The 25,315-nt window shown below is 38.6% G+C and overlaps 1 protein-coding gene across 1 annotated transcript in view; it reads left to right on the top strand.

Annotated features, from left to right (window-relative positions):
- Positions 1–25,315, top strand: part of LOC123361683 (ABI family member 3 binding protein) — a 409,913-nt gene that overhangs the window by 291,243 nt on the left and 93,355 nt on the right. Inside the window, exons 18-30 of the mRNA XM_045001759.1 lie at positions 5,706–5,780; positions 7,990–8,064; positions 9,052–9,126; positions 10,073–10,150; positions 10,680–10,754; positions 11,517–11,591; positions 13,016–13,090; positions 14,104–14,178; positions 16,855–16,929; positions 19,087–19,182; positions 21,671–21,751; positions 23,238–23,312; positions 24,496–24,570. Of these exons, the coding sequence (XP_044857694.1) occupies positions 5,706–5,780; positions 7,990–8,064; positions 9,052–9,126; positions 10,073–10,150; positions 10,680–10,754; positions 11,517–11,591; positions 13,016–13,090; positions 14,104–14,178; positions 16,855–16,929; positions 19,087–19,182; positions 21,671–21,751; positions 23,238–23,312; positions 24,496–24,570 (1,005 nt within the window). The remainder of the gene's footprint in view (positions 1–5,705; positions 5,781–7,989; positions 8,065–9,051; positions 9,127–10,072; positions 10,151–10,679; positions 10,755–11,516; positions 11,592–13,015; positions 13,091–14,103; positions 14,179–16,854; positions 16,930–19,086; positions 19,183–21,670; positions 21,752–23,237; positions 23,313–24,495; positions 24,571–25,315) is intronic.

The raw sequence follows: 25,315 nt of genomic DNA, 5'->3' as shown, positions 1-25,315 counted from the left end.
AGTGAGAGTTATGGGCACTCATCACTTCTCTGTATTTAAGGTTTTATGCCATGCTTATTACCATAGTATTTGATCAGCTTGCAGGATTGAGCCCTGTTCAAAATTTGGAGCAGGCAAGGCACGACTTTTAAACCAAGGAATTAATATTTTATTAAATTAATTTATTTTTCGGTTGGCAATTGGAGTCAATGCCTCTCATTGAGAACAATCATTTATAAGTGTAAAATATACACGTTTCTAACCTTAAAGGCTTAGAGGCTCAGTAATGAACCTCTCTGTATGTTGACAGAATGGCACAGACTTCTAACTTCCACTGTTAAATGATTCTGCATGGCAGAGACTCATACACATGCTCTTTCCACACTGGGTCATACATTTTGCACCATGTAAGAGAGTGGGGGTAGGGGAGAAGATGGAACTGTGATCCTGTCTGGCATTTTTCATTTTAAATAAAACATGGATAGCCAAATATAAAACTGTTTGCATGTTTTGAGGAGTTGAACAAATGACAAAATCCTAATATGATATCAATGCTTAATTGAGAACTTGGTATCAGACTATTTGATACTAGAAGGTAGTAGTCAGCATTTGCAATTGTTTGCATTTACAAGACTGCTTTGGAACATCTAGCCTACTGAGTTCGGATTCCTTTTTTATAGGCTCCTGGTGTTGACTTCCATTTTCAAACCAGATCCAGAAGGTGATGAGTGCTGCACTAAATCACCAGCGTTGCCATTTTTCCCCTGAAGAAGGGATGTTTAGCAACTATTTTTTAATAACCTCATGTAATTTGATGGTAGTGGCAAAAAAACGGATCACTGAGCTAGTAAATAAATGATCAGGCTTTACTATCAAATATTGACTCTTTAAGCCTACCTATCCATTCTTGAGCTCTTCCTTTCTATGGGCTTCCTTCACTACTACGTTACTCCAGTTTTATGCCATCATAACTCCATGGAGTTACATCAGTGTAAAACTGTAGTAAAGCAATGGTTAATCAGGCCCTAAATATATTACGGCACTTTGAAAATGCACTTTTACACGGAAATTTAACTATAGTGTAGTTAACAGCCACCCTTTAGCATACTTGCTTCATATTAACATTGATAACCAACACCATTATTTTTCAGTTGACCTTGTGTGAATGGAATGGAAACTTAATTATAACTTTTAAGAGCATTTCCTTCCCTAATCATGTTTTTGTCTTTGTGATATAGAGAGGCTTTTGTGGATAAGTAACATTTGTTGACTATTAAATTAAATAGTTTAAAGATGTCAAGTTTTACACATATAGCCTGCATGTGGTTTGCATTAAGTGTTTGTTTCAACTAGTCCAGCCCACCCAGTTACAAAAATTCTCTGCATAGATGAAAAGTAGGAATGAGTGTCCATCTTGCAGGATTTGAAAATGAGTGTAAAAAATGTAGTTTGTACTATTGTTGTAGCTGTGTTGGTCCTGGGACCAGAGAGACAAGGTGGGTGAGGTAATATCTTTTATTGCACCAACTTCTGTTGATGAAAGAGACAAGCGTATGAGCTACACAGAGCTCTTTCTTCAGGTAAAAAGAAAGAGGTAGTTAAAAGATTTGTGTTGAAATTGTGCTAAACTACTAATTATTTGCCTGCTGAGGATTCAACTGTGAAAAATGATAGTTGTCCATGTACAGAAACTACATTTTACCTAATGTAAAAAAGAAAAACATGTTGCTGTTTCACAAACCCAGAAAAACACTTTGCTGGCGAAACCATTAAAAACAGTAGTGATACATTGTGGGTTTTTTGTTCTTTAGTTTTGGGGGGGAATTTTGTGCAGTTTCATGTCATTAGAAGTGATGAGGTCTGATCTATTGGCATCTCCCTGTTCCTCCTCAGACTTGTGGATGTTTTTTTGTATTATAGTAATACATAGAGAACCCTGCTGACATTGGGTCCACATTATGGTAGCTGGTGTGTGTGTGTGTGTGTGTGTGTGTGTAAATAATAAAACACAGTTTGTTCCCCGAAGAGTTTACAGTCTAAACAGCTAAGGCAGACCAGAAGTGGGAGAATGGAAATATTATTCCCATTTTATAGATGGGAAACTGAGGCACTGAGCGATTAAGTGGGTTTTTTTCTGTGGTCACCCAGAAAGTCTATGGTATAGGAAAGAGTTGAACCCAGATGTTCTTTGCCCCTTCTGTTTTTTCTTTGTGCCTTAACCACAAGACCAGTCTCTTTTTCAAAGCTGCAGCCATTGTGGGGATTGCCACCTGGTTGCTGACATTATTAATACCTTGCTCTAACTAATTGAGCTAAGCAACCAATGATAAACTTTACAAAACTTGTTACCATGGCCACTTGTAAACCTTAAGTTTCAGCCCAAGTCTGAGACCACAATTACTTTTATCTGCTGTTTTGCAGCATCAGAGGGTACATCTGTGCTGTCTGGTACTTGGGAAAGGAGAGGGTCTCAGCCCAGGCTCCAGCCTGAGCAGGAATGTCTACACTGCTATTTTTATTGACCCGGTCTCAGAGGCAGTGCTGCGGTTTTACTCTGCAGTGTAGACTTACCCAAATAGTCCACAGCTTTCTCCCTGCCTATATTCTAGCATACAGACAAGTTTACTTTCATCTTTCTTTTCCTTTGGTAACCTCAGAGCTCTGGGTTCTCTGAGTATGCTAGTCATTAGCTTCCCCTGGCAATAGTACTGTCACTATATTTAAAGGTTACATGGATTACAGTACACTAGAAACTTGCCTCGATAGAGAAAACAGCCAGCCAATTGGATTCTAAGGGAAAGATTTTTCTGGAAGTAGTGTGTCTTGTCATCGTTTTCAGCTTTCAGTTATAGGTCCCATTCCATTCACTTGGTGATATCTGCCTTTACATTAGAGTTACATCCTTGATTCTGTGTCTGTTCATTAAAGGCTAGCTGCAAAAGAAGTTTTGGTTTTTCTGGTGTTTGTAAAATATATGAAGAAGGTCTGAAAGGTTTCCTCCTGCCCCCAAAAAAGAGGTTTTTTCCCCCTGTTTATTTTAGCATTAGAAATGAAAGTCTTTTAAACTCCCCCCCCCCCTCCCCCGGAAAACTGTTGTATGGATGGCAGGAGAATTATTCTAGTTATTCTAGTTATGATACCACTAGCACCCTGGAAATGAACCCTGAACAGTTTAGGGAAATACTATTTTCCCAGTTTAAAAAACTGGTGTTGGTTTGTTTTTGTTAAAACCTATTTAACTTAAACTCTTGGCAAACACTGAGTTAGGATCAGTTGGGATTGTGATCTTTTGTTAAAGATTTAACGCCCCTTGCCATTCAGGAAAGTAATGAGAAAGCTCACATGCAGTTTTGGTCCCCTCAAGAGTCCTCAGGCAAAAACAGGGAAGGCAAGACTTGATATTCCTATTTGCCAGGTAAAATACAAGTAGAACATTTGTTTGCTCATTATGTTAGAGGAGGGAGCATTTCAGGCTTCTTACAAAAGGGAACAGACCAGGTTGATTATTTTTCTTTGTAGATCACATTTAAAACTGTCAAAGAACATATTAACTTTGTGTTATCCATTTATGCTGAACAATATCCCTTTCTCCTACAAACATATATGGAGACTGGAGAATATTATATCATTTATAGGTATTAATTTCCTTCATCTCTTGCATACATGCCCATTAACAGCTCCGATCTAAGTCTAACAGCTTTTAATAACATATTTCATAGTACTACATTATTGTGCCAACAAAGCTACAAGCATTAGCTAGTTAACTACCTGACAGAGGTGCAGTGAGGATTATCATTTCCATTTTAGAGATGAGAAAACTAAGGCAGAGTGGCTTGTTATTTCCCAAGCCCACAGAGAATCATAGGATCAAATACATTACTGAAGGATTGGACCTATTGTAACCCCTCTGCTAGGCTGAAATGATAGCAGCAAGGGCCAGGTTCAATACATAGGGGTCAGTTCCCCACCACGTAATGCAAACCAGCTCGAGCCCCCACCCAGTGACCTGGGAAAATCTTACACACACCCCTGGGCGCCTCAAGGAGGCAATACTTCCCCTCTCGCAAGCACAGACTCTTGGTGTAGCAGAAAAGGTTTAATTACATAAGATAAACAACAAGCATTAAATTTGGAAAATACCTTAACTAGAGTTCATAGGTCAAACCGTGAGCAAAGACCCACCCCAGCAACTTGGGCCGTGTCCTTCTCTCTGGGCCCTTGAGTCCAGCAACCCCCCAAATCACCCACAGTCCCAAAAGTCCCACAATTCAAAAGTCTCTGTCCCGGGTCAGGCAGCCCCAGAGTTCAAGAGTCTCTTTGCAGAGGTTCCCCTCCCCAGCCTAGGTAGAAAGGGGCACCTTACGTGGTTCGGGGCCAACTGCCCTGCCTCTTCATGGGGTTCTGCTTCCACTAGTCGTCCCCGCAAACAGCTCAGCTCCGCTTATTCTGTGGGCTGCTCCACTCTGCCAGCTGCTCTGGTCCACCAGCTGTCCTGTGATCCGCTCCAGCCGTCCTCACGAGCTGCTCAGCTCCACTCACCCAGTGGCTGCACAAACTGCTCCACTCCGCTCTGCCAGTATTGCTTCAGGCTCCCCCACTCATTAGCACAGTGCTCTCAGCTCAGCAAGTCCAGCTCTTCAGTGATTTCAGCTCCACTCATTAGCACAGTGCTCTCAGCTCACAAAGTCCAGCTCTTCAGTGATTCCAGCTCTTCAGTGATTTCAGCTCATAGTAGGGGAGCCCCAGTACCAGTGAATTCAGCTCAGTAACCTGCATCTAGATTCTTAAGGGAATCAAAAATTAACTCTGACATTCCACAGTGGAGAGAAGCATAGGTGGAACTGGTGCTTCTGGCTCACACAAGGAGCCTGCACCACCAAGTACAGATACCTGTCCCCAGCCTCTCTCTCTCCAATGGGTTTTGGAACCCATGTCCCCCGTCAAGCAAGCGCTATCCTGCTGACAATGAAACCCCCCATCACAAGACAATTTTGTAGTTCCCCATTTACCCAATCAGGGTGACAACATTTCATTGCTCCTGCCCCAATAACAACGAAATTGGGGGTCCCACAGCTGTGAAAATAATCATCCCATGCTGCTTTGTGGTATGCTAAGTGGGGTGGGAGTGCCAATGCAAATAACCGAAACTTCTTTCCGCACTCCCCATAATTTACCACCAGATGTCAGGGTGGGGCTCATCCTAACTCTGCTTACATCTTGTAAATCATCCTCCCATGTGCCAGTGCATGATTATTCTCTGCAGCAGTTGTCTAGGGGTACATTTTTTAGAGCAAGTCTGTTTCAGAATCAGGACTTCCGTCCTGTGCATGGCTCACTAGACAACAAGTCATTCTCAGCCTGTCATTCAGCTTGTCTACAAAGTTTAATCTCCTTTCATCTGTCTTGTCATCTTTCATCTATATTTTTGTCTTTCTCGTTGTCAATAATATTTTCTTACATCTCCGGTGGTATTTTTACTATGATTTCAGCAATCACTCTCATTTGCATCATGTGTGTTCATGCATGTCTGGGGAAAATAAATATGGTTCTTTATTAGATCATTCTTATACAGCAATGTAGGTTTCAGTTGCTGATGATCTTCAGTTCCTAATACTTCTGTATAGGCTGGAAACAGTCTTCAATTTTTAAGTGAAGATGCTGTTGTTCCATGATGGTTCTCAGTGTTTTTAATTAATAAACTGGCATTTTTTTGTTTTGTTTTCCAGCTTCATATGACTTTCTGCATGTTTCTTCCACTCCCCAAACATCTGAAATTTCAGAAATATCAGTGCTAGAATCTGGTAAATTATAGTTGCATTATTTCTGAAGCTTGATATTTTGTACCAAAAAGGTTATTTATTACTGTCTCCATTTTGAAGGTTTCAACTGTTTACTCAGCTCTGCCCGATTTCAGTGTGATTTCACATTCCACGTTGTTTCCCCCAAGTCCATCCTAGCTATTTCTGTGCTAGAGACAATGCATGTTTCAGGCGGAAAACCTGGCAAGGCATTGTGCCTGTGTAGGGAGGTATTTACCAAAGGGAGGGGTCAGGAAAGGATCTATAGGGCTAGAAGGAAAGGAAAGCAGGGTGGAGTTAGGATCATTTGGGATTGTGATCTTTTCTTGGGTAAAAGGTATCAGGTATACAAAATTATTGGTGAAAAGATGTGGATTAGTATGTTGCCAGCTGTTTTGAAGTGAGACTTACATATAGAGGGGAAAAGCCTTAGGCCACTGCAGTACTGCAAAGGTAGAATAAACAGTCAAAAGGTTCAGAGAAAGGTTGACTGTCTGAGGGTTTATCCAGACCTTTCAGAGGCTTTAGGGGTTAGCTTTGTATCAGAGCTGATAGTGCAATCTAAGTGCACTCCTCCACTGAAAGGAGGATAGGTAGAAATACTGTGTGGAGATACCAAAAAGCAAGAGATGATCTCAACACAATGTACAGTAGAAAAGACATCTTTTGCAATAAAGATATTTGTACCTTGACTGAGGTTCACACCCTACAAACAAGACTAAGTGATAACAATACAGTTTGTAAATACTGACTGAGACAATGTCTTTTGGAAAGAGGATGGAATACCAGACCATTGCCAGGAGGAACAGAGTTGGAAGGCTCTTTCAACTCCCTTCATTTGCTTTCTGAAACAAAGGGGATTCCTTTTGAAGTATTATATATGAAGTATTCCATCCTCTTTCCAAACGACATTGTGTAGGGAATGGTGTAGGGAAAAGGGATTTGAGGGATTTGTAGGTTGTCCTGCACACCTTCTACTGTAACTGTTTCCCTAACTGTCTATCTGAAAATATGGTGAAGGCCTGTAAATGTAGTAAAGGCCTTTAACCAGCACTAAATTAACTTTTAAAAAGTTGTTGAGGTACATTATTGTTTACCCTGGGACGACTTTGTCTTTATTCAGCAATTAGTTTTCTTAGACAGAACTTGCATATGCAAAGCAAGACACTCCACTCCACACATTTCTCCCTTTGGAAAACAAACAACACATGATAGATGTTTGGTCACATTGCTTAATGCACTACAGGAAAGTACTCCGATACTACAGCAATGAGCACAATATAAAAGCCTGAACAGAACAGAATAAAAGTTTGAGGGAGAAACATTGGTCATAACCTTACCATGAACTATTAAGCTGTGGTTTATTATGAACTTCCTTGCTGTATTGCCACTGGGCTCTCCAGCATCCCTTGGCATCTTATATGTGTCAGTTTTTGTTAATTATAATATAAAACATGCTGCTTGTGGTGATTGATTTTAAACTGAATTAATTCATACCAGGAACACGAGTCCAGCATGAAAGAAAAAAACACCTGCACATAGAAAATTACCGGTGCTAAGTAATTTCATGAAGAGCTGCACTGGGGCACCTATAACTGGAAGATGCAGTGTTTAGTATAGAAATTCTAAACCTTATTCTAGCCCTTTATGAAAAGGTGTAGCATAAGGAACCAGTCTGTTGCTTTAGATATAGTTGAAGGCAAATGTGCGCACACAGTTGCACACTACTTTGCTGAACCTATTTATAAAGAATTACAGCATATACTAAGATAATGACATTTTTGCAAAACTTTATTAAATGAGTTTCTTACCTGGGTGCCAAAAGGCCCTTGAATCTGCTTATGTAACATCTACAGCATTGTTAGGCCCTTGCAAAGGAATGTAATGTAATCTCTCTCTTATTTTCCACACATACACAGCCCTCACTACACTGTATGAGGCCACATCTCAGATTTTGTAGAAGCAGCAAAGAATCCTGTGGCACCTTATAGACTAACAGACGTTTTGCAGCATGAGCTTTCGTGGGTGACTACCCACTTCTTCGGATGCAAGAAGAAGTGGGTATTCACCCACGAAAGCTCATGCTGCAAAACGTCTGTTAGTCTATAAGGTGCCACAGGATTCTTTGCTGCTTCTACAGAATCAGACTAACACGGCTACCCCTCTGATACTTGACACCATCTCAGATTTTATTTCCTTTTTTTCCCTGCAGTTACAAATAGCCCTGACCTGGAAACATCTGTGCCTCTAATTTCCAGAATACCTCATTTGCTAGGAACAACAATGGGTAATAATGACACATCCAGTTTCTTTCTTTAATTAAACTCTTTGGTTTTGTCATCACAGCTAATTCTGGGAGTCTTCCTTGTTTTAGTCATCTGCCATACCAATAATTCATGCTGATTGTCATCAATAAATCTCATAGCTTTATTTATTTATTTATTTATTTTTAAGGAACCAACTTCCAGTCTGTTTCACTACTAAGGTTGTCACCTGTTGGAGCAATTTTGTTTGTCAGTGTCAAGAGCAGTTACTGGCGTGTTCTTGTTTGTTTGTTTTTTTGTTTATTAACTCTCATGTAACTGATGAAGTCTGGTGAATCATGCATAGAGCTGAGTAAATAATCATTTCTTTTTCTGCTGGTAGAGTATCCATGAGCAGGTCACACTTAATTAAAAATTGTTCAAAATTCAATGGCTATTATTTTTTAACTTTATGGATTGGTCACAGGCATTTCGCTGTGAATATGCACTATTCAAAGTGTCTTAGTTATATAATTTGTTACATAATTAATATGATATTGCTTCCTTTCCATGAACATTTGTGTTGGTAAAACTCCATCACAGAATGTCCAGAGAAAGCAAAGCACTAACAAGGTGCGAATTCAAGCATTTGCAGAAATATTTTTTGCAATATTTGCCCAGCTCTAAAGACACATTATTGCCATTGTTCCTTGAATACCTGATGCTTATAGAATCCTAGAAGATTGCATCAGAATCTTTTTTGTCTTTGTACTTTCCAGGGTGCTTAAAGACCTATGAAATGAACCACCTGAGTAAACATTAGCCTTCACTGCATTGTGTGTGTTGCCATTTGAACTGTAATTTTAATTGCTGGCCTTTAGATCTCATTCCTTATTAGCACTGCTCCATTGCTAGTGTAAGATATGCTCACTCATTAGATTGGCTAGACCACTGAGTTTTAACTGAGTACCTCAGAAGATAAAAATCTAAATTTAAAAAAAATAAACATTATTACCCATTTCTTTTTTTAGCTTTCGATGATACTCATCCTGTTTTTTCAAACCCCACAACATCCAATGAGCCTGATAGAACAGATCTCAAACCAGGTACAATAATTATTAAACAGTCTTTACTATTCAGTGGCTCACGGTCAGGTATAAACCCCATTGAGATAAATGGAAGTCTTATAATTGATTTCAGTGGACTTTGGATCAGGCCCTTAGAGCTGAATTTTTAGCAAGCATCCAAATTGTATTGCTATTGAGAAACTGGCATTAACTTGTGTTGTCTCACAGCTATGTTGTGTGTGGCAACTCATACCAGTCAGTTTTCCTGTCAGTAATTTGAAAGATACGCTGCCTGGATAACACTATGAAACAAATATTAAAAAGTACTATAGTGTTCTGTAATAATTATTCAAAACACTCTATTAACATTATGTTGTAGATGGTAAAGTTGTAGACAAGTACTGTAAAACTATTATAATTTTTATATGAAGGAAAAGCATATCCTAGGCGCATTAAGTTATTTAACTAATTGAACACCTGATTATCCAGAACTGTGACAATAGTTGGATCAGTTGTCAGCTTTCTGGACCATATATCATCTGTTGTCAGTATTTGAGTAATTGGCAGCACAACATGTCCTTTTTATTCTATTCCGTTGTGTTACTCCATGTCATCTTAATAAGTGCGGCAACATAATTCAAAATAACGAGGTAAGCCATGTGAGGATCTAAAATCTGATGCCTGGCAATGATTCAGTTAGTGAGAATTTAGTCCAAATTTATTTTTGTGAAGGCAGGAAGGAATTAAATAAACATCCAAAATCTCTGCACATTTACAGATACCATGATTTATGGTTACCATAACAGTGCGATTCAAAAAGCTGAGCTCATCTCTAACACATACTAAACTGGTAAACTGAAAATAATGTCCAAGAATCAGTGGAATACTTCAGTTTTTCTTGTAGAACAAAATTGTTTTACCCATGAAGCAACTTTTTTCTTCCATAAGCTCTTTGCTCTCTTGTAACTGTCAACATTTCTTCCAGCAGCAACAAGTGAACCCACTCTGGAATCTTTCTCACCTAAAACTTCTAGTCCTCTTGAATGGCCAAGAAAAACGTTGGGTAATGTTGTTGTTTTCACAATGAATGGTCACACCGTGTCTGTTTAATCAGAGAACATCCCATCCCACATGAATGCATTTCTTCCATAAAATCATTTCATGCATTGAATCATTAACCTTTATTCTACTTCTAGATTCTTGTTTTTCTTGTGTCACCAAAGACACTAACACCTTTTGATTCACTTCTCTGTAGGAATGTGGTTGATGCTAGTGATACTATTCTTAAAGCAGTAAAACTATCAGCTATGAAACTTGCATGGAGAGCTCCATCATCCTTTTATCATCTATCTCCCTCATGTCTATGATTTTAATTGTTAAACTTGTAGCCATCGTTGGAACATTGACTTTATTTCTGATGAATGCACAACAATTTAATACTCCATCCCTGACTCCCTTTTGACTGCTGATGTCCTCAGCTGGCTTTCACATTCCATACTGAGTTATTTCTTTTTCATTACAAACTTGTGGCATATGCAGTTTCTTAAATGATTCCTGAAGCAGTTAGTTATAAACCAAGCTCTTTCTTTCAGCTCCAAATGAAGCACCACTTATTCCTTCTAAACTGAAACCATCTCCTCTTCCAGAAGTGCAGCATGTGAAACCTGGTAATTAAGTAGTCCATTTATACAATTCAATATATCAGGAAGATACTTTAAAAAATATCCTATGGTGTTGCTACAAAGGAAGCAAACAGAATACAGTCATCTGATCCATACTGAGCAAGACTCAAGATCATCAGACTACTGAACATGAGTTTGGTGATAAAATGCAAAGAATTTTCACAATTTCATAGCTTACTATCTGGGAATACTTTTTGCTTGTGTTTTTAACTATATTTTTAACTTCTGCCTTGCTGTGTACAATTATGAGGGACATACAACACATCGCTAGTCCCAGCACAATGTTGATACCTCATACATTCTACTCATTTGCTTCCAGGATGTCATGATGAGGGAGCTTCCTTTCAGTGAAAATAGCTGTGATTGACAGAAGGGGAGCCCCTTACAAGGTCCATAGTTCTGTGCCGTATTTTGCCGTATGATCATGATGACATTACCAGTGTCTTGTGGTGCTATTTTTTTCCTTTTCTGTTCCTTTGATCAGAAACAGTTGGATCCCTGTCAGAGTTCTATTCAAGATCAAAAGAGGGGAGTGCCCCCTTCACAATCCAAGTACTGGTGATCATACGTTACCAGATGTTGAACAATCCAAACTATGTTCTATTATTTTGTATACTTAATGTTATATTAAAAAAGGGAATATAGGAAATACTAGATGAGCTCTTTTAAACCTCCCACATCTTTAACTTATTACTGATGTTCTTTATTGTACTATTCAATTATGCTTGGATTCTTTTTATTTTATAGTTCAAAAGCCACCACTTTTGGAGCATAGTACACCTAAAGCTTCAAAGACTATTGAAAGGCCAAAGGCGACACTAGGTAACAAATGTTTCAGTAGCTGTGTGTCAATCTGTATTTCTGTTCAATCCATCATTAGAATTCCATCACTGAAGACCATTTCATACCATCACTGCTAATCATGCCAACTTCATTCTGTTTCTGGATCTATTTCTTTTATACAGGAGAATTGTTAGGAGAGAAATACTGTAAGAACAGACCCGAACTCACATTCATGAGCTTAGTTTCTTTTCTAAATAGTGGTTTTTATCAATGTTATTGAAGGATAAAATATCTGCCCTTGAATAAACTCAATAGGAGGCATATGTGCATCTCTGTAAACATAATTTGCCTTCATTGTTTGAGAATTGTTGAGATCACACACAAAAAGACAACCACCCACTCACCTCCAGCGTATGTCAAAAGTAACTATTGAAAGGCTAAGTGCAAAGGTGGGTAAGGAGACTTTCTCAAAGGAAAGTTTTGGATTTTTTCTTTACATTAAAAAAAACTAATATTCTCTAAGGAGATCTATTGGTGGCACTAGAAATATTCATTAGTCTTTATCCTGCTTCTAGGTATCTGTCATATAGTCCTTTAGGCTTGGAAACCTCTTCTCAGTGAATTCACATATACTTATTCATAGGAGTGCATTGCCACTCTGTTTATGGCAATGAAGCTCTTCCTCCTGAATCTATCTTGGAAGCAGCCTCATTATCTTGTTTTATAAAATAGGCAAAATTAATGGTCATGTCTTCTGAGGTACTGATTGGTCACCTTCAACTTTCACAGACTTTGCCTCCCAGCATAAGGCCTTAGGCTAGCATTCAGACTGGCTAACTACAGTTACAACCCCTGCAATTATGAGAAGACAGTTTAGGGTTTGCAGAACTGGTTAGTCTTACCAATATTTCCTCCATTCCTACAATCAGTGCTGCTTTTTTATAAATAGAATCCAGGGGCTGCAGTTGTGAGATAATCCCACTTTTGCATGTTGTTCGTTTCATGGCTTTCTACCTGTGCCAGAATCTTTCTCTTCTTGAATAGCTGAGAGTTCTAAGAATTCATGTTATCTTTTCAAACTTCATCTAGTAAAATTGCTCAGTTGCATAAAATTGATTGGTAACTCAGAAATATTTACAATATGATATATATTATATATTTTAGACTTGTCTTGCAAAATTCAACTTCCTAGTTTGTCCAGAATAATTTTTTGATGAGCAAGTAAAACACAATTAGATATTTTAATTATTTATCAATCATTATAGTAAAGGGCAAATTAATCATTTTTGTACCTGGGCAAGTAAGTTTTCATTACAGTTTTCCGAGGCCTTTTTTAAAACTGATTTTATTTCCAGAAGCCATTTTGAAGTATCACTGCTTCACCACCGGCTTGAGGAATGTGATTCCATTTCTAAGGAAAAGAATTAAAAGAAAAATCTTACAATCTAGTCTGTTTCTTTCAGCTCCCTGGGAAACAAAGTTTGTTCCTTCTACACCTAAACCATCTGCCAGACCCAAAATGCAACGAACTAAACATGGTAATTACATTCCATGCCAAGCATTATAATAATTTATAATTTTTGGTAATTTAATGTATTTTGTTTTAAAGGCATTCTATGTGAAATTCAGCAGATTCAGTTCTCAGGAGGATTATGCAAAGTGTGGGATTACATCCCTTGAGTTACACTTGGAATGTTAACTTGGAAAAATAAAAAAAAAACTTGAAGCAAAACTTAGCTCAAATCACCGAGTTGCACAGGGCTTGGGGTTGGAATCAAGTTTTTACATGGTTTCCACTTGAAATCATGAACTGGCCAACGCTTGCTCAACAGGACCCCAGTTGGCCCATAAATTTAAAAGTCCCTTAATCAAGTCTCTTGCTTTGCTTTTGAGGATAGGTTACCAATCTGTACCATTTCATCTGTTGCTATAGGATGAGTGCAGATGCAGTGATAGTTAGCATATGTTGAGGCTTATCTAAAATTGTAGAACTGTGAGGGGTGAAACTCAGGCCTGGAGATAAGCAGGTGGATACAAAATGAAATCAGTTGAACTGCACCTTGTTTTTACACCATGGTTGTGATGTAGGTCAAAGGAAAGAAAATATCACACACATCCCCAGACTTGTCTGGAGTTGCATGAACAAAGATAAAGCCATGAAAACATTTTAAAAATTCACAGGTTATAATGAAGTCATAAAGCTAAAAAGATACATAATTTTATAGCGTAATAAGACATTATTTAAACAGTATTGTAAGAGTCCAAGCAACATTATTATAATTCTTTCCAGTATTGCTAGTTAAAAAATTACCCACTTCAAGACAAATTATTCCCACTGAAGCTTGTTAACTTAGTGGTATTTAAGTCTTGGAATTGCATCAGTTATTGTGAGCCAACTTTTAAAACATTTTTGTTATAACTACAACTCCTTAGAAAGGTTTTTGCACTGTTCAAAATTAACTCTTGTATTATTAAGACAGTTTTGTCTATCTCTTCTAGAGATGCTGCTACTTTCCATGTATGTATCTCTAAATTCTTTCTTTTTCATCAGCAGAAAAAGCAATTCATTTGGAAAGCAATACACCTAAATTTTCTAACCCCCTCGAACTGCCAAGGACAACACTAGGTAATAATGTTTCCACAGTGCATGGTCACTTTGTTTTTCCATTTAACTACAGAGAAATTGGTATGGTTGCATGTTTGTGCAAGTGTATCTAGTCTATCATCTCTCTATTACTACTCTCACTGATCAGTCCAGATGGGATCCTGAGAATAACTATCTATTCATCACTGAACTTGGAATGATTTGCCCCAACTTCCCTTCTCTATATAGATTATTGTGAATTCTGCATTTATTCCATAGGGATACCCTTATTCAGATGTGACTACTTGAGGGATAAGGTACTATTCAATGTAAAAGGATCACAATCTGGCCTTTAGCCAGGAGGCATGATGCCCATGGATCAAGCTCCCATTAGTATCCCAGTGTCACTAGAAATGGACTAAAAATTAGGACTTGTGCAATAGCAATGGTTGTCGTCTTGGCTTGAAGTCCAAATGCTTCTACTCAAGATGCCTCAAATTAATGTAGACTCTGTGCACTGTGGCACTGACTTCCAAAAGAGCCAGGTCAGGTTACTGCATAAGTGCCTGAAAACCATTTGAAGCTATCATTGCTAATCCTGAAGCTCTATCCTATTTCTGGTAAGGTGTTTGTCTGTTGCCCTGGAGCCGATTTGAAAATGTAATAAAAAACAAATTTCAGTGGAAACCAAAAATTTCTACAACGATGACTTTCTATTTTCCAACCAGCTCTACAAGCCACTGAAGATGTGCATCTTCATTCTTCTTTGTGAAAACAATCTTCTATAGTATTTGGGGCAATAAAGATGTGTAGCCTACATGAAAAGCGTGCTTTCTGCTAATCCCGCCATAGTCAGCCGTTGTGCTCACCTATGTTAATCGCTTTCCTTCTTGCTAATGCTAGAACATTCTTCAGTTTCACAAAAGAGCAGGAAGTTGAAGTGAGCTGCTTTTAGGAGACACATTCTCCCTTGCACCCAACTACATAACAAATTTGTTTTGCCTTCTGAATAGTCATTTTATACAGTGCCATTCAATTTGTGAGCATCTACATTGTGCCACTGTTGCCCCATATTGACTTAGGCATGCACAAACTCTCTTTTGTGACTTTTTGGTATAAACCCTGTGTTCTCCCAAGACCTTTCTGCATTACCACTTGTGGGATTTGGCAGACCTGGCATTGAGCTGTGGAATTGCCTTCAAGAGCTGTGTTGATTGGGAGGCTGTACTAGAGATCACAATCAAGGGTTACATCATCACCCTATTCTGTAGAAGAGAATGCAGTCCCCCGACCACCTCAGTTCCATTCCCCCCAAAAGCAGAGAGAAAATGGAACTCACCTTCGTGCCTTCAGGCTAGATCTTTCCTTAGTCTATCTTATTATTTTCTTGTCTCAGCACTACCTTTGATCACAAGGACAAAGTCACCAGGAGGTCCCATCACAGCTTCATGCCAAAGATGGTCTCAGATTACCACCTATCTCAATGCATTTTCCCCCCTGTGTTCTTCCCCAGGCCCCCTAGGGATCACATCTCCATATTCAAAATATAAAAAGGACATTCTGGTTTTACATGGTAAAGACTGAGCTGTTTAGAAGTTCTACTAGGTTGTTTTTAGCCTAGGGGAGAGATGTCGAGGAGAACTTGTTACCAAACAGAGTGTTTCACCCTGGGATTAGGAGCTGTATAGAGCATTATTGCAAACAAGTACCCTTTGTTTAAAGATTTATGATAGCCACCATGGCATCCATGATGTGCCTTAGATAGGTTCTCCTGGCAGAGATTTACAAAGTAGCAACTTGGAGTTCAGGGCACACTTCCACCAGACAGTACTCATTGGATTTAGCATTGCTCTTTGATATCCAGTTTGGGAGAGCAGATTACAGACAACATTTATCTAAGAACTTGCCCATCATCATCATGTTTGCTAATCTGCCACAAGTGGGAATATGCAGAGGCCCTCAAAGGAGAAAAGAGAGGTTACTTTGCAGTAATTTTTGTTCTCTGAGAATTACCTTTGTGTGTTCACACTACCCAACCACCTTCCCTTCTACCTCAGAGTTCAGTATAACATTAGGTCTCCGGTTTGGGAAAAGGAATTGAGGCATCTGGCTGGGTGGATGCACTTCCTTATATAGAGTAGGTGATGCCATCACCCTCACTTGAGCAATCACATGAACATACACCACAGTGGACATGGTTTTCCAAGGCTGTTCTCCAGCTCAGTGCCAGGGGTTCCACCAGGGGCTGCTCTAGGAATCCCGCCGCCCCAAGCAGGGCGGCACGCCGTGGGGGGCGCTCTGGCGGTCGCCGGTCCCGCAGCTCCGGGGGACCTCTTGCAGACGTGCCTGCGGAGGTTCCGCTGGTCCCGCGGCTCCGGTGGAGCATCCGCTGGCATGCCTGCGGGAGGTCCACCCGAGCCGCGGGACCAGCGAACCCTCCGCAGTCATGCCTGCGGGAGGTCCACTGGTCCCGCGGCTCTGGTGGACCTCCCGCAGGCATGACTGCGGAAGGTCCGCCGGAGCCGCCTGCCGCCCTGCCGGCAAAATGCCGCCCCAAGCGTGCGCTTGGCGCGCTGGGGTCTGGAGCCGGCCCTGGGTTCCACATCCCACGATTGTGAATGTACAGATGTGACTCCTGAAGAGCAACAGTTACTGGTAAGTACTCTCTCCTTTCCTCAAAACTTTGGGATTACAATCTCCCCTCTTTCTTCCTTTCAGCACCCAGTAAAACAAAACGAATTCCTTCCAAACCTAAAGTCTCTCTCCATCCAGAAGAACCCAAGACAAAACCAGGTAATTACAGTATGCTCTGCTACTATCATTTTGTTCCATATTGTTTGAACCATGCTGACTCATGACTCCTTTTTGGGGGGGGGGGCGAAGGGAGAGAGACACGTGTCCATGGAAGCTGTAGAAATCTGTTAGCATCGTAAGCAGTCTTGCAAACTAAATCCTTTATTCTCCCAGCCTTTATTTTGCTCTATTTTGCTTCGTTAGCGTAACTACAGTGTTATTACATAGATCAGTCTCTGACCAAATATAGTAGCTAATTAATAAATAAGGAGAAAAAACTCTGAACACTGTCCCATTAAACTAGAGGTTGGTAAACAGTGTTTAAAATAAAGATTTATGAATAGTTTCAGGTAGAAAAGCATCAAGTATGGCAAACTTTAACGATTATTATTGATAAGTTTGTAGATAACTGCCTCATCTTGATGAGTATGCTTGCAAATCTTGAAAGCTTCATCAATTTCGAAAGGAAAGATCACTTGTCCAAAAAATCATAGTTGGAGTTCATTATTCATTATTCCTTCCTGTTTTAAAAGGTTTTTCATCTATTCAGGAAGGAGAAGCTGTGCCATGAGACATAGGTGATAAACCAAATGCTGCATAGAATCAAAAGAGAGAGTCAGCAAATGACTCAAAGTGTGATAGTTTGGATAAATAAAAGTATTCAATGAATACCTAGAAATGGTGAATACATTTGAAGAAAATGAAGATGGGTTAAAGAACAACTTGTGAATCAAAAAAGGGGCTACATTTTTAAAGAACATTATTCATAATAAATAAATCCGACAGCTCTATCTTGAAGTCCCTTTCCTTTTCAACAGTTTTGAAACTCTGTCCCTTGGGTAGGCGTGCTCAGTGGTTCTCAACTGTTGTAGGGTGTTTGGACGAGTGACATGTGCCTTAAAAGTAGAACACATAGATCAATGGATAGGTCTGCTCTGTAGTTTTCATTCCTTTCCTTTCCTTTCACCAATTTAAAAAGAAAATGATCATTTTTTATTTATCCATTTATTTGTTTTCTAGCACCATAGATGGCTGGGTACTGTTCAGCCCCTGTCCCAAAAAGCTCTCAATTTAATCTAAGAAAAGTAGATCAACCATAAGGGGGTGGAAAACATATGTATGAATCAGTACTTGAGCAAGATGCATAGTAACAAAAATATTTTAGCCCCTTGATTTATAACTGGACAGTATTAAACTATGATGTGTCTGAAATTCTATGTGAAGATTCATGGCAAATTTGGCATTGGCGAGAATTGGATAAATTCTAGCTGTGATAAAACTGAAGCGTGTGCGCACACACTCCCAGTTTAACTGGGATGATAACGACTAATGCAACATCTGAAATGAGACTTTTCAAGTGGCCTGAAATAGACTTAGATTTCTTCCAATTATATTCCTAGCTAACAATTTCAGTCAGTTTAGTATTGGATTTGTAACTAATGAGGGTAAATGATGTTCCAGAAAGGAACAGTGGCTGCTGCAGAATGATGTAACTTAGACTCCTGGGCTGAAGGATTACTCTCCACCCAGGTCCCCATGCCAAGTCTGGCTATTCAGACTTGATGAGGTGGAAGAAGGATTTAGTCCTACAGTGTTTTAATCTAGTTTGCCACCGACATATTCCTTTTGGCTGGCTTCAAATATTCAGAACTAAACTAATTGAAGGGAAGCAAAACAAATGTGATAGTTGTAAAATATATACTAAAAAGGGCCTGAAAGAGAAGAGTCTGGTTTTGCTTGTCCCATCAGTCTCCTGCAGAGCTTGCCATCCTGCTCCATTTGAAGAATTTTTTGACAGTAAATGATAGAACCCTGTTACATTAAAGCATTGGTTCCCAAATATTTTTGGCTATTATAAAGAGATCAGCTGTGTTTTAGCCCACAATGCACTTAAGCTGTTCCAGACTGAAAATCTGCTGAGGCACAAGATCCAGTGGGTGGGTGGGGAACGTATTGTTCACATTTGAATAGTACATGGGCATCAGTAATGGACAAAAATCTCCCCAAAAGCATCACTGTTAAGATAGTGTTACTCTCATCCTGTAGAGTATTCGTCCCAAAATCTTGATGTCCAAGTACGCATATCAGACACTGGGCAGCCATTTAAAAGGTGTAGATCTGCCTTCATATCTCTCAAGATAATGTCCTTTACTCCAGCAGCAACCAGGGAACCTGTTCCGGTGCCAGTCACTATTAAGATTTCTTCTATTACTGCTACTACTAAGACTCTTGAACATCCGAAATCTACAATGGGTAATGATGATAATCTTCTTCCTTAGTGAATTGTCAGCTCTTCGCTTTTCCTTTTCATCAAGGAGGAATTTTTCATCTTCTAAAAGGGCATTTCATGCTTCCATATTCATAAGTAATCATTGAATTTCACTTTGCTTTTAGATACGAGTTGGTTTGGTGCTGTCATCTCCTCCTCTGCTGTTCATCTTTCCTTTTGCTTTTCTTTGTAGGAATTTGGTTTCATTGTACTGAAGCTGTGACTTAGGAAATGATCATGAAGAAATCCCATTCTGTGTTCATATGTGCCCAGGATGTATCCAAGAGCTTTTTCTTGTACTTGTTAAGCATGAAATCTTATTCCCATTTAAATAAGTGGCAGAAATCCCATTGAGTGCAATGGCAGTAGTATTGAATCCTAAATGATTAATAAAAATAGTCCTCAATACCTCAGATTAGGCAACAGTGATATCTCATCATGAGTAATGAACAAATTAAGTGCAAGAATCATAAAATCAAGCTGAGCAATTCTGATACTTTTTACCCAAGAAGGAGTCAATTTTCCTTTAGTTGACTGGAGACCTCATTCATGACAGTTATGCATTAAAGATGAAATTCACTGTTGTGCAAAAAACCCACGCAAGGCCTTACATACCTCTCAAGTTCCACTAAAATCTTTGTACTAGGGTTTAAGTGCTACTTGAATTATATATAGACCTGGTGCAGGCCCTCTGGACAGGGGTGTATTTTCCCAGTGGAAACACAATGAAATCCTAGTGCATTATAGATCATTGGTTTCGTTTGTGTGCAGGCCTGGAATAAAATTTACTACACGATACAAATGTATCTGAACCAATTCAAATCCAGATTTCAAAGACCAGAAAGTTTGCAGGTTGTCTGGGCTTGTATTTTAAATTGTTTTCTTGAGGTCTAGTTTTGAAATTCCAATCCAGTTCTGGGTTTGGATTCAAAACCTCCCAAGATTCTGGGGACATTCAGACCTTTATATATAGAGAGAGTTCAGCTATGATATTTGGCCTGGGATCTGGATTTGGATTCAGATTTTCAGTTCAGGCCTATTTCTATTCTATTCTATTCTATTCTATTCTATTCTATTCTATTTTAATTTCAGTTTAACAAATTAAACGTCTTGCAGGAATTAAACAGAGGTGATATTGGGGTTTTATTTCCCAAGTAATAATGCTGTCATCATGTCAAGACTCTATACATCAAAATGTCCCAAGTGGCACTTGTGACAATTGCAGCACTATAAGAGTGACGTAGTTAGTTTGGGGATAGATAATACTTAGTGCTTTACATTTTTAAGCCATTTTACAAACACTAACTAAGATGTGTGCCCTGTGTATCCTGTGATTTCTCAGCTTTGGTGTTAGCTGCAGAATCTACCCCAGGCAGTAGATTCTGTAGAATCTAACCTTTCGTTACATTAATGAAATTTGTTTCTAGCCTTTATGGTTTTGAAGAAAATCTTGGAAAAATTATGAGAACGTAAAACCAATGCTGTGTCATCTTTCTGAGGCCCTGCTTACATTGGAAATAGTTAAGGTGTAGCTAGAATGGTGCAACCTGCCAGTGTAGATGTGTTACACTGGTGCAGGATGCATTTTACATTGACACAGTATAGCTACTTCAGGGTCTGTATTGATACAGATATTCCCAATATAGACAGGGCCTTAGTCTGCAGACACCCTAAAGCAACAACTCTGAGAGGTGCAGCCTGCCCAGTTTGCCGTGCTAGGCAATGACTGGAACTTGAATATGATCACTTAAATGGCTACTGTAACTATTTCACTGATGTTCATTTAGTAGAAACATCCGACTAATGTGCTCATCTCACAATCACAAACTGCCTCCCATGCTTCCACTGCTGCCAGAAACCCTAATTGCCACCTACCCAGTTGCCAAAATTTCCAGCTTCCTACCTGGCATTGTCAGTAGCAATGTCTTTGGTGTATCAAAACTGAAAAAGTGTGGACCGCCTAAAATTTGAATTTAATCTCAAAATAAATAACTTGGCAACTTCTGTACTGACTGTATTAGTCTTTTTCATATTGAATTCATTAAACCCATCAATTCTGTAATTTAAAAGAAGTTCCTACAAAATTTCCTGTCTGCAACACCACAGTGCCGCAGAATCCGGGAACTTTGCCACAGAATTTAGGTCCAGCTTGCCACAAGAGTGCAGGACTTGGATGAAGAGAGTGCTGATTGGTTGGTGGCAAGATAAGTTTATAATAGAGATGGGAACTCCTTGTTTTGGCAGAGGGCTAGGCATTCCTGCTGTTTTTGTCTAGCTACTCTAAACATTTAACTGCAATACTTCCCTCTCACCTTTTTTTTCAAAAAAAATGCATGTTAACTACAGCCTGATTTTTTTGGAGTCTTTTAAGTTATTGTTGTTCCAGAGTAGGCTTCAAGTCTATGCTTTCTGTGGTCTGAATAATGATGCATGCAGTAATTCAGTTATGAATTGGGCTTTTTTTTCTTTCAGTTTCATATGAACCACAACACATTCCTTCCAAACCTAAAGCATCTGCCAGTGCCATGCCAGAAATGCCACATAGTAAACCTGGTACAGTAACTATTTTCTGTAATTCACTACTTGAACTTGGAGTAACCTTTTAGCCAAACTCAGTGGCATTGCTGCAAAGAGGTTAACCTTGATTTTGGGCACACGTGAAATGCAAACTATATAAATGAGTTTGTTTTGAGTCATTTAGTGGTTGCCCGACCATCTTAAAGTTTTAACAGTGTACATTTTATAACATATATGTCATGTTAAAAACCTGATTCTTTCAAACAAGAAATAATTGTGCTTAAAGATTTCAGAAAGCCAACTTTTATTAAGCATATACACATTTAAAAACATATTTAAAAGACAGCAAGCATTGAAACACAATTTCTGTAATGAGAATTGTACATTCCATATACAGAGCATTACTCCATTTTCAAATTTAGGGTTCCAACTAGTTTTCTGGATGTTGCAAAATTTGCTACAGAAACTAAGCTTCTGTTTAAAAAGAAAACAAATAATGATTCTAGTGATGTGGAAAGCTTGAATGTAATTAGCCAGAGATGTGACTGAGTTTTTATTGAATGTATAGCACTGGGGAATATGCACTTAATGGAATTCTTAGTATGAATTTGTGGGTGGGTGGGGGTGGGTGTTTGTGTGTGTTTAAAATAAACACAAATTCTCACATCCAGAGTAAGAGAGTGGTGTCTGCTGCACTACATCTTTGGAACGTCAAGTCTCATTGGAAGTATTCTTCTTTTAAAACTGCCTGTCTTTAACTGTGTAGATTATGTTCAAGGAAGCACACTGATCTATTTTTAAGAGAAACCTCTGCTCTCTAAAACCACTTTCAGCAAAGTGCTTAGGCATGGATTTAAGTCTGGCACTATTCAACAACGCACTTACATACCTGCTTAAGTGCTTTGCTGACTTGGAGTTTAATAGTCTTCACTTAAATTCATTTTTATTCTAACAGCAAAAAGTCCAGTTGCTCCAGAAGCTACATGTAAAATTTCTTCTAATGACCTTGAGTGGCCCAAGGCAACGTTGTGTAACAGTTTTTTCTTTAAAAAACAAGGAGTCCGGTGGCACCTTAAAGACTAATGGATTTATTTGGGCATAAGCTTTCGTGGGTAAAAAACCCACTTCTTCAGCTGCGTGGAGTGAAAGTTACAGATGCAGGCATTATATAATGACACATGATGTTTTTTCTTTACATTTTATGATAGGCACCTTGCTTTTAGCTTCCAATTTAGAAACTATAATTTTGCTCCAGAAGATCATCTTATCCCAACTCTTCGATAGTTTCTGTGAGCGAAGAGTTTATCTGCTACTTTTATTCTTAAGTCCAATAAGCTTCGGTTGTTAAACCTGCAGTTGCAATTTTCTACTTAATGGGTTGTTGATATTAATTATAGTTATTTTCCAGTTTTGCATTGTAGTGCTGTTTCTTCACTGCAGGCATATGGTGTTTTGGGGATAAACACACTTTTACACCCTAATGTTTAAATGCTGATAGTTATAAACCAAATTTTTGTTTCAGAATCCAGTGAAATACATTTCACACCTTTGAAGCCCAAATCATCTTCTGAACCTAAAATGCCTCAATCTAAACCTGGTAAATATCTTTATTTTTGAAATGTGGTACATTGAGGCTCAGTGTTACCCTAGTTAATGGCAAAATATCAGCTGTAGTGGATCAGAAGACTGTACTTTTCTTCTTACAGTGCACCTTGTACAGAAATTGCAGATAAAGGCGCCAGTTTTACTGTCTAGGGTCTATGTCAGAAGGACTACATTTTTATCTCAATCTTGTACTGGGAGAGGAGAAAGAAACTTAGATCCATCTTGGAAATATTTTACACCAAGAATAAGGATTAATTAATTTTATTCTAATGTTAGACTTTTCAAACACACTTGAATTTTGTAGGTTAGTATTTTCTTAGTTAAAAAAAAATTACTCCTTCAGAGGTGATCTCCAAACCAAAATGTCTTTGTATTTGTGAAGGTCCATTTTTCAGTTAACCTTTAAAGCTTGCAGGGGAGTTTGAACAGTGAAGTCAGCACAGCCTAGAATATATAACAAGCAAATTAGAAAGAATGGTGAATAACTGTCAGATTTAGTGTCTGGCCATTTGTTGATAGGAAAAAATAACGATGTCTAAGGTTTTAGTTCCCATAGTGTTGTTTAGTTCTCAGCAAGATTACCACCACCAATAGAAGACTCAGACATGCCAATTTTCAATCAAAAGCATTTCAAATATAGATTATGGTTATATCTATGACAAGAAATTATTTAAACTACATGAATTTTTAGAAGACCATGTGAGGAAAATTGATACAACTTTCTTTTAAGATTAAGAGCCAAATTCTGCCTTCAAATACATGCATCCGTCTCTTATTGCAGTCACTGGGAACACCACCGGCTTATCCAAGGGCAGAATTTAGCCGCTAATTTACTGATCCAGTCACCTCAGGGCTCAATTCAACACACTCACACTTATGGGAGTAGTCCTTAGGCTCACAAATATAGCTGTTAAAGTCAACACCTATAATCAAACATTTGCAGGGGTTTTCCCCATTGTCAGAAGCTCTCAAATTGCCCTACCACACAAGAGTATTTCTTACCCCTTTCAGAGTCACGGTCATTGCTGAATACAATATATACCAACTTAATTTAATTTTCGTTGTCGGCAACATTGCAGGTATCACTTCTTATGGCTTAAACATGGTGCCAGAGTCAGGCTGTGACTCCTTAAAACGTTTAGAAATGTAGGGTTTTTTTCTTTGTTTTTTTTCAGCTCCAACTGAAACACAGTTCATTCCTTCCAAACCTAACACGTCCCCAGAGCCAGAACTACCACATCCTAAACCTGGTAATTACCTGTTCATGCAACTGGTTCTAACAAAACCCCATTGATTTAATGTGCTTCCTTTACTTTGCTGTCAGGAGTTTGTTACAGACTCTGTCATCTGATACTTGAAGGTTGTAAATATTTGAAGGTTGGTAAAATTTCCTAAAGGTTGAGAGGAATTATTTATTGCTCCTGTGATACAAGTAGGATTAATAGGCTATAACTAGAGCCAACTGAATAATTCATAGCAAATGATCTGTAGTAAATTGTTTGTTTGTTTTTTAATTTATTCAAAATTAGTTCCCTTTTTGCAGTATTTTTTCCTATTCTGTGGATTGATCATGATCACTTTGCTAGGAATACTTGATACTCAGTGTTTGAAAATTGAGATGGTTTGATTAATGGTGATAGGTCACAAATCTCCTGGTGTTTCTTAGTGGATGACTGTAATTTTGTAGTCCCCAATTCAGTAAAGCTTTGTAAATACATGCTTAACTTCAACCACGTGACTAGCCACTGGTGGAAGTTTGAATCTCTTGAGGATAGAAGTAGTAGATTAGCAGAATTAGGAAATTTTACAGTCTTTACCTTTCTGAACCACACAACTTTGCCAAAGACATCATTCCCAAATAAATAAATAAAATAAAATTAGTCTAGTGTAAGTCACATTAGTTATGTGGAGAGTTTAAATCTAATTTTATCTCATTTCACTCACGTAATATATTTGTGTATACATACATGGATGTTTGGTAGTTGCAAATAATTT

This window comes from Mauremys mutica, chromosome 1 (assembly GCF_020497125.1).
Source record: "Mauremys mutica isolate MM-2020 ecotype Southern chromosome 1, ASM2049712v1, whole genome shotgun sequence".
Classification (NCBI taxonomy): Eukaryota; Metazoa; Chordata; order Testudines; family Geoemydidae; genus Mauremys; species Mauremys mutica.
Note: the sequence above shows the minus strand (reverse complement) of the source record. Positions and strands in the feature narration are given on the sequence as shown.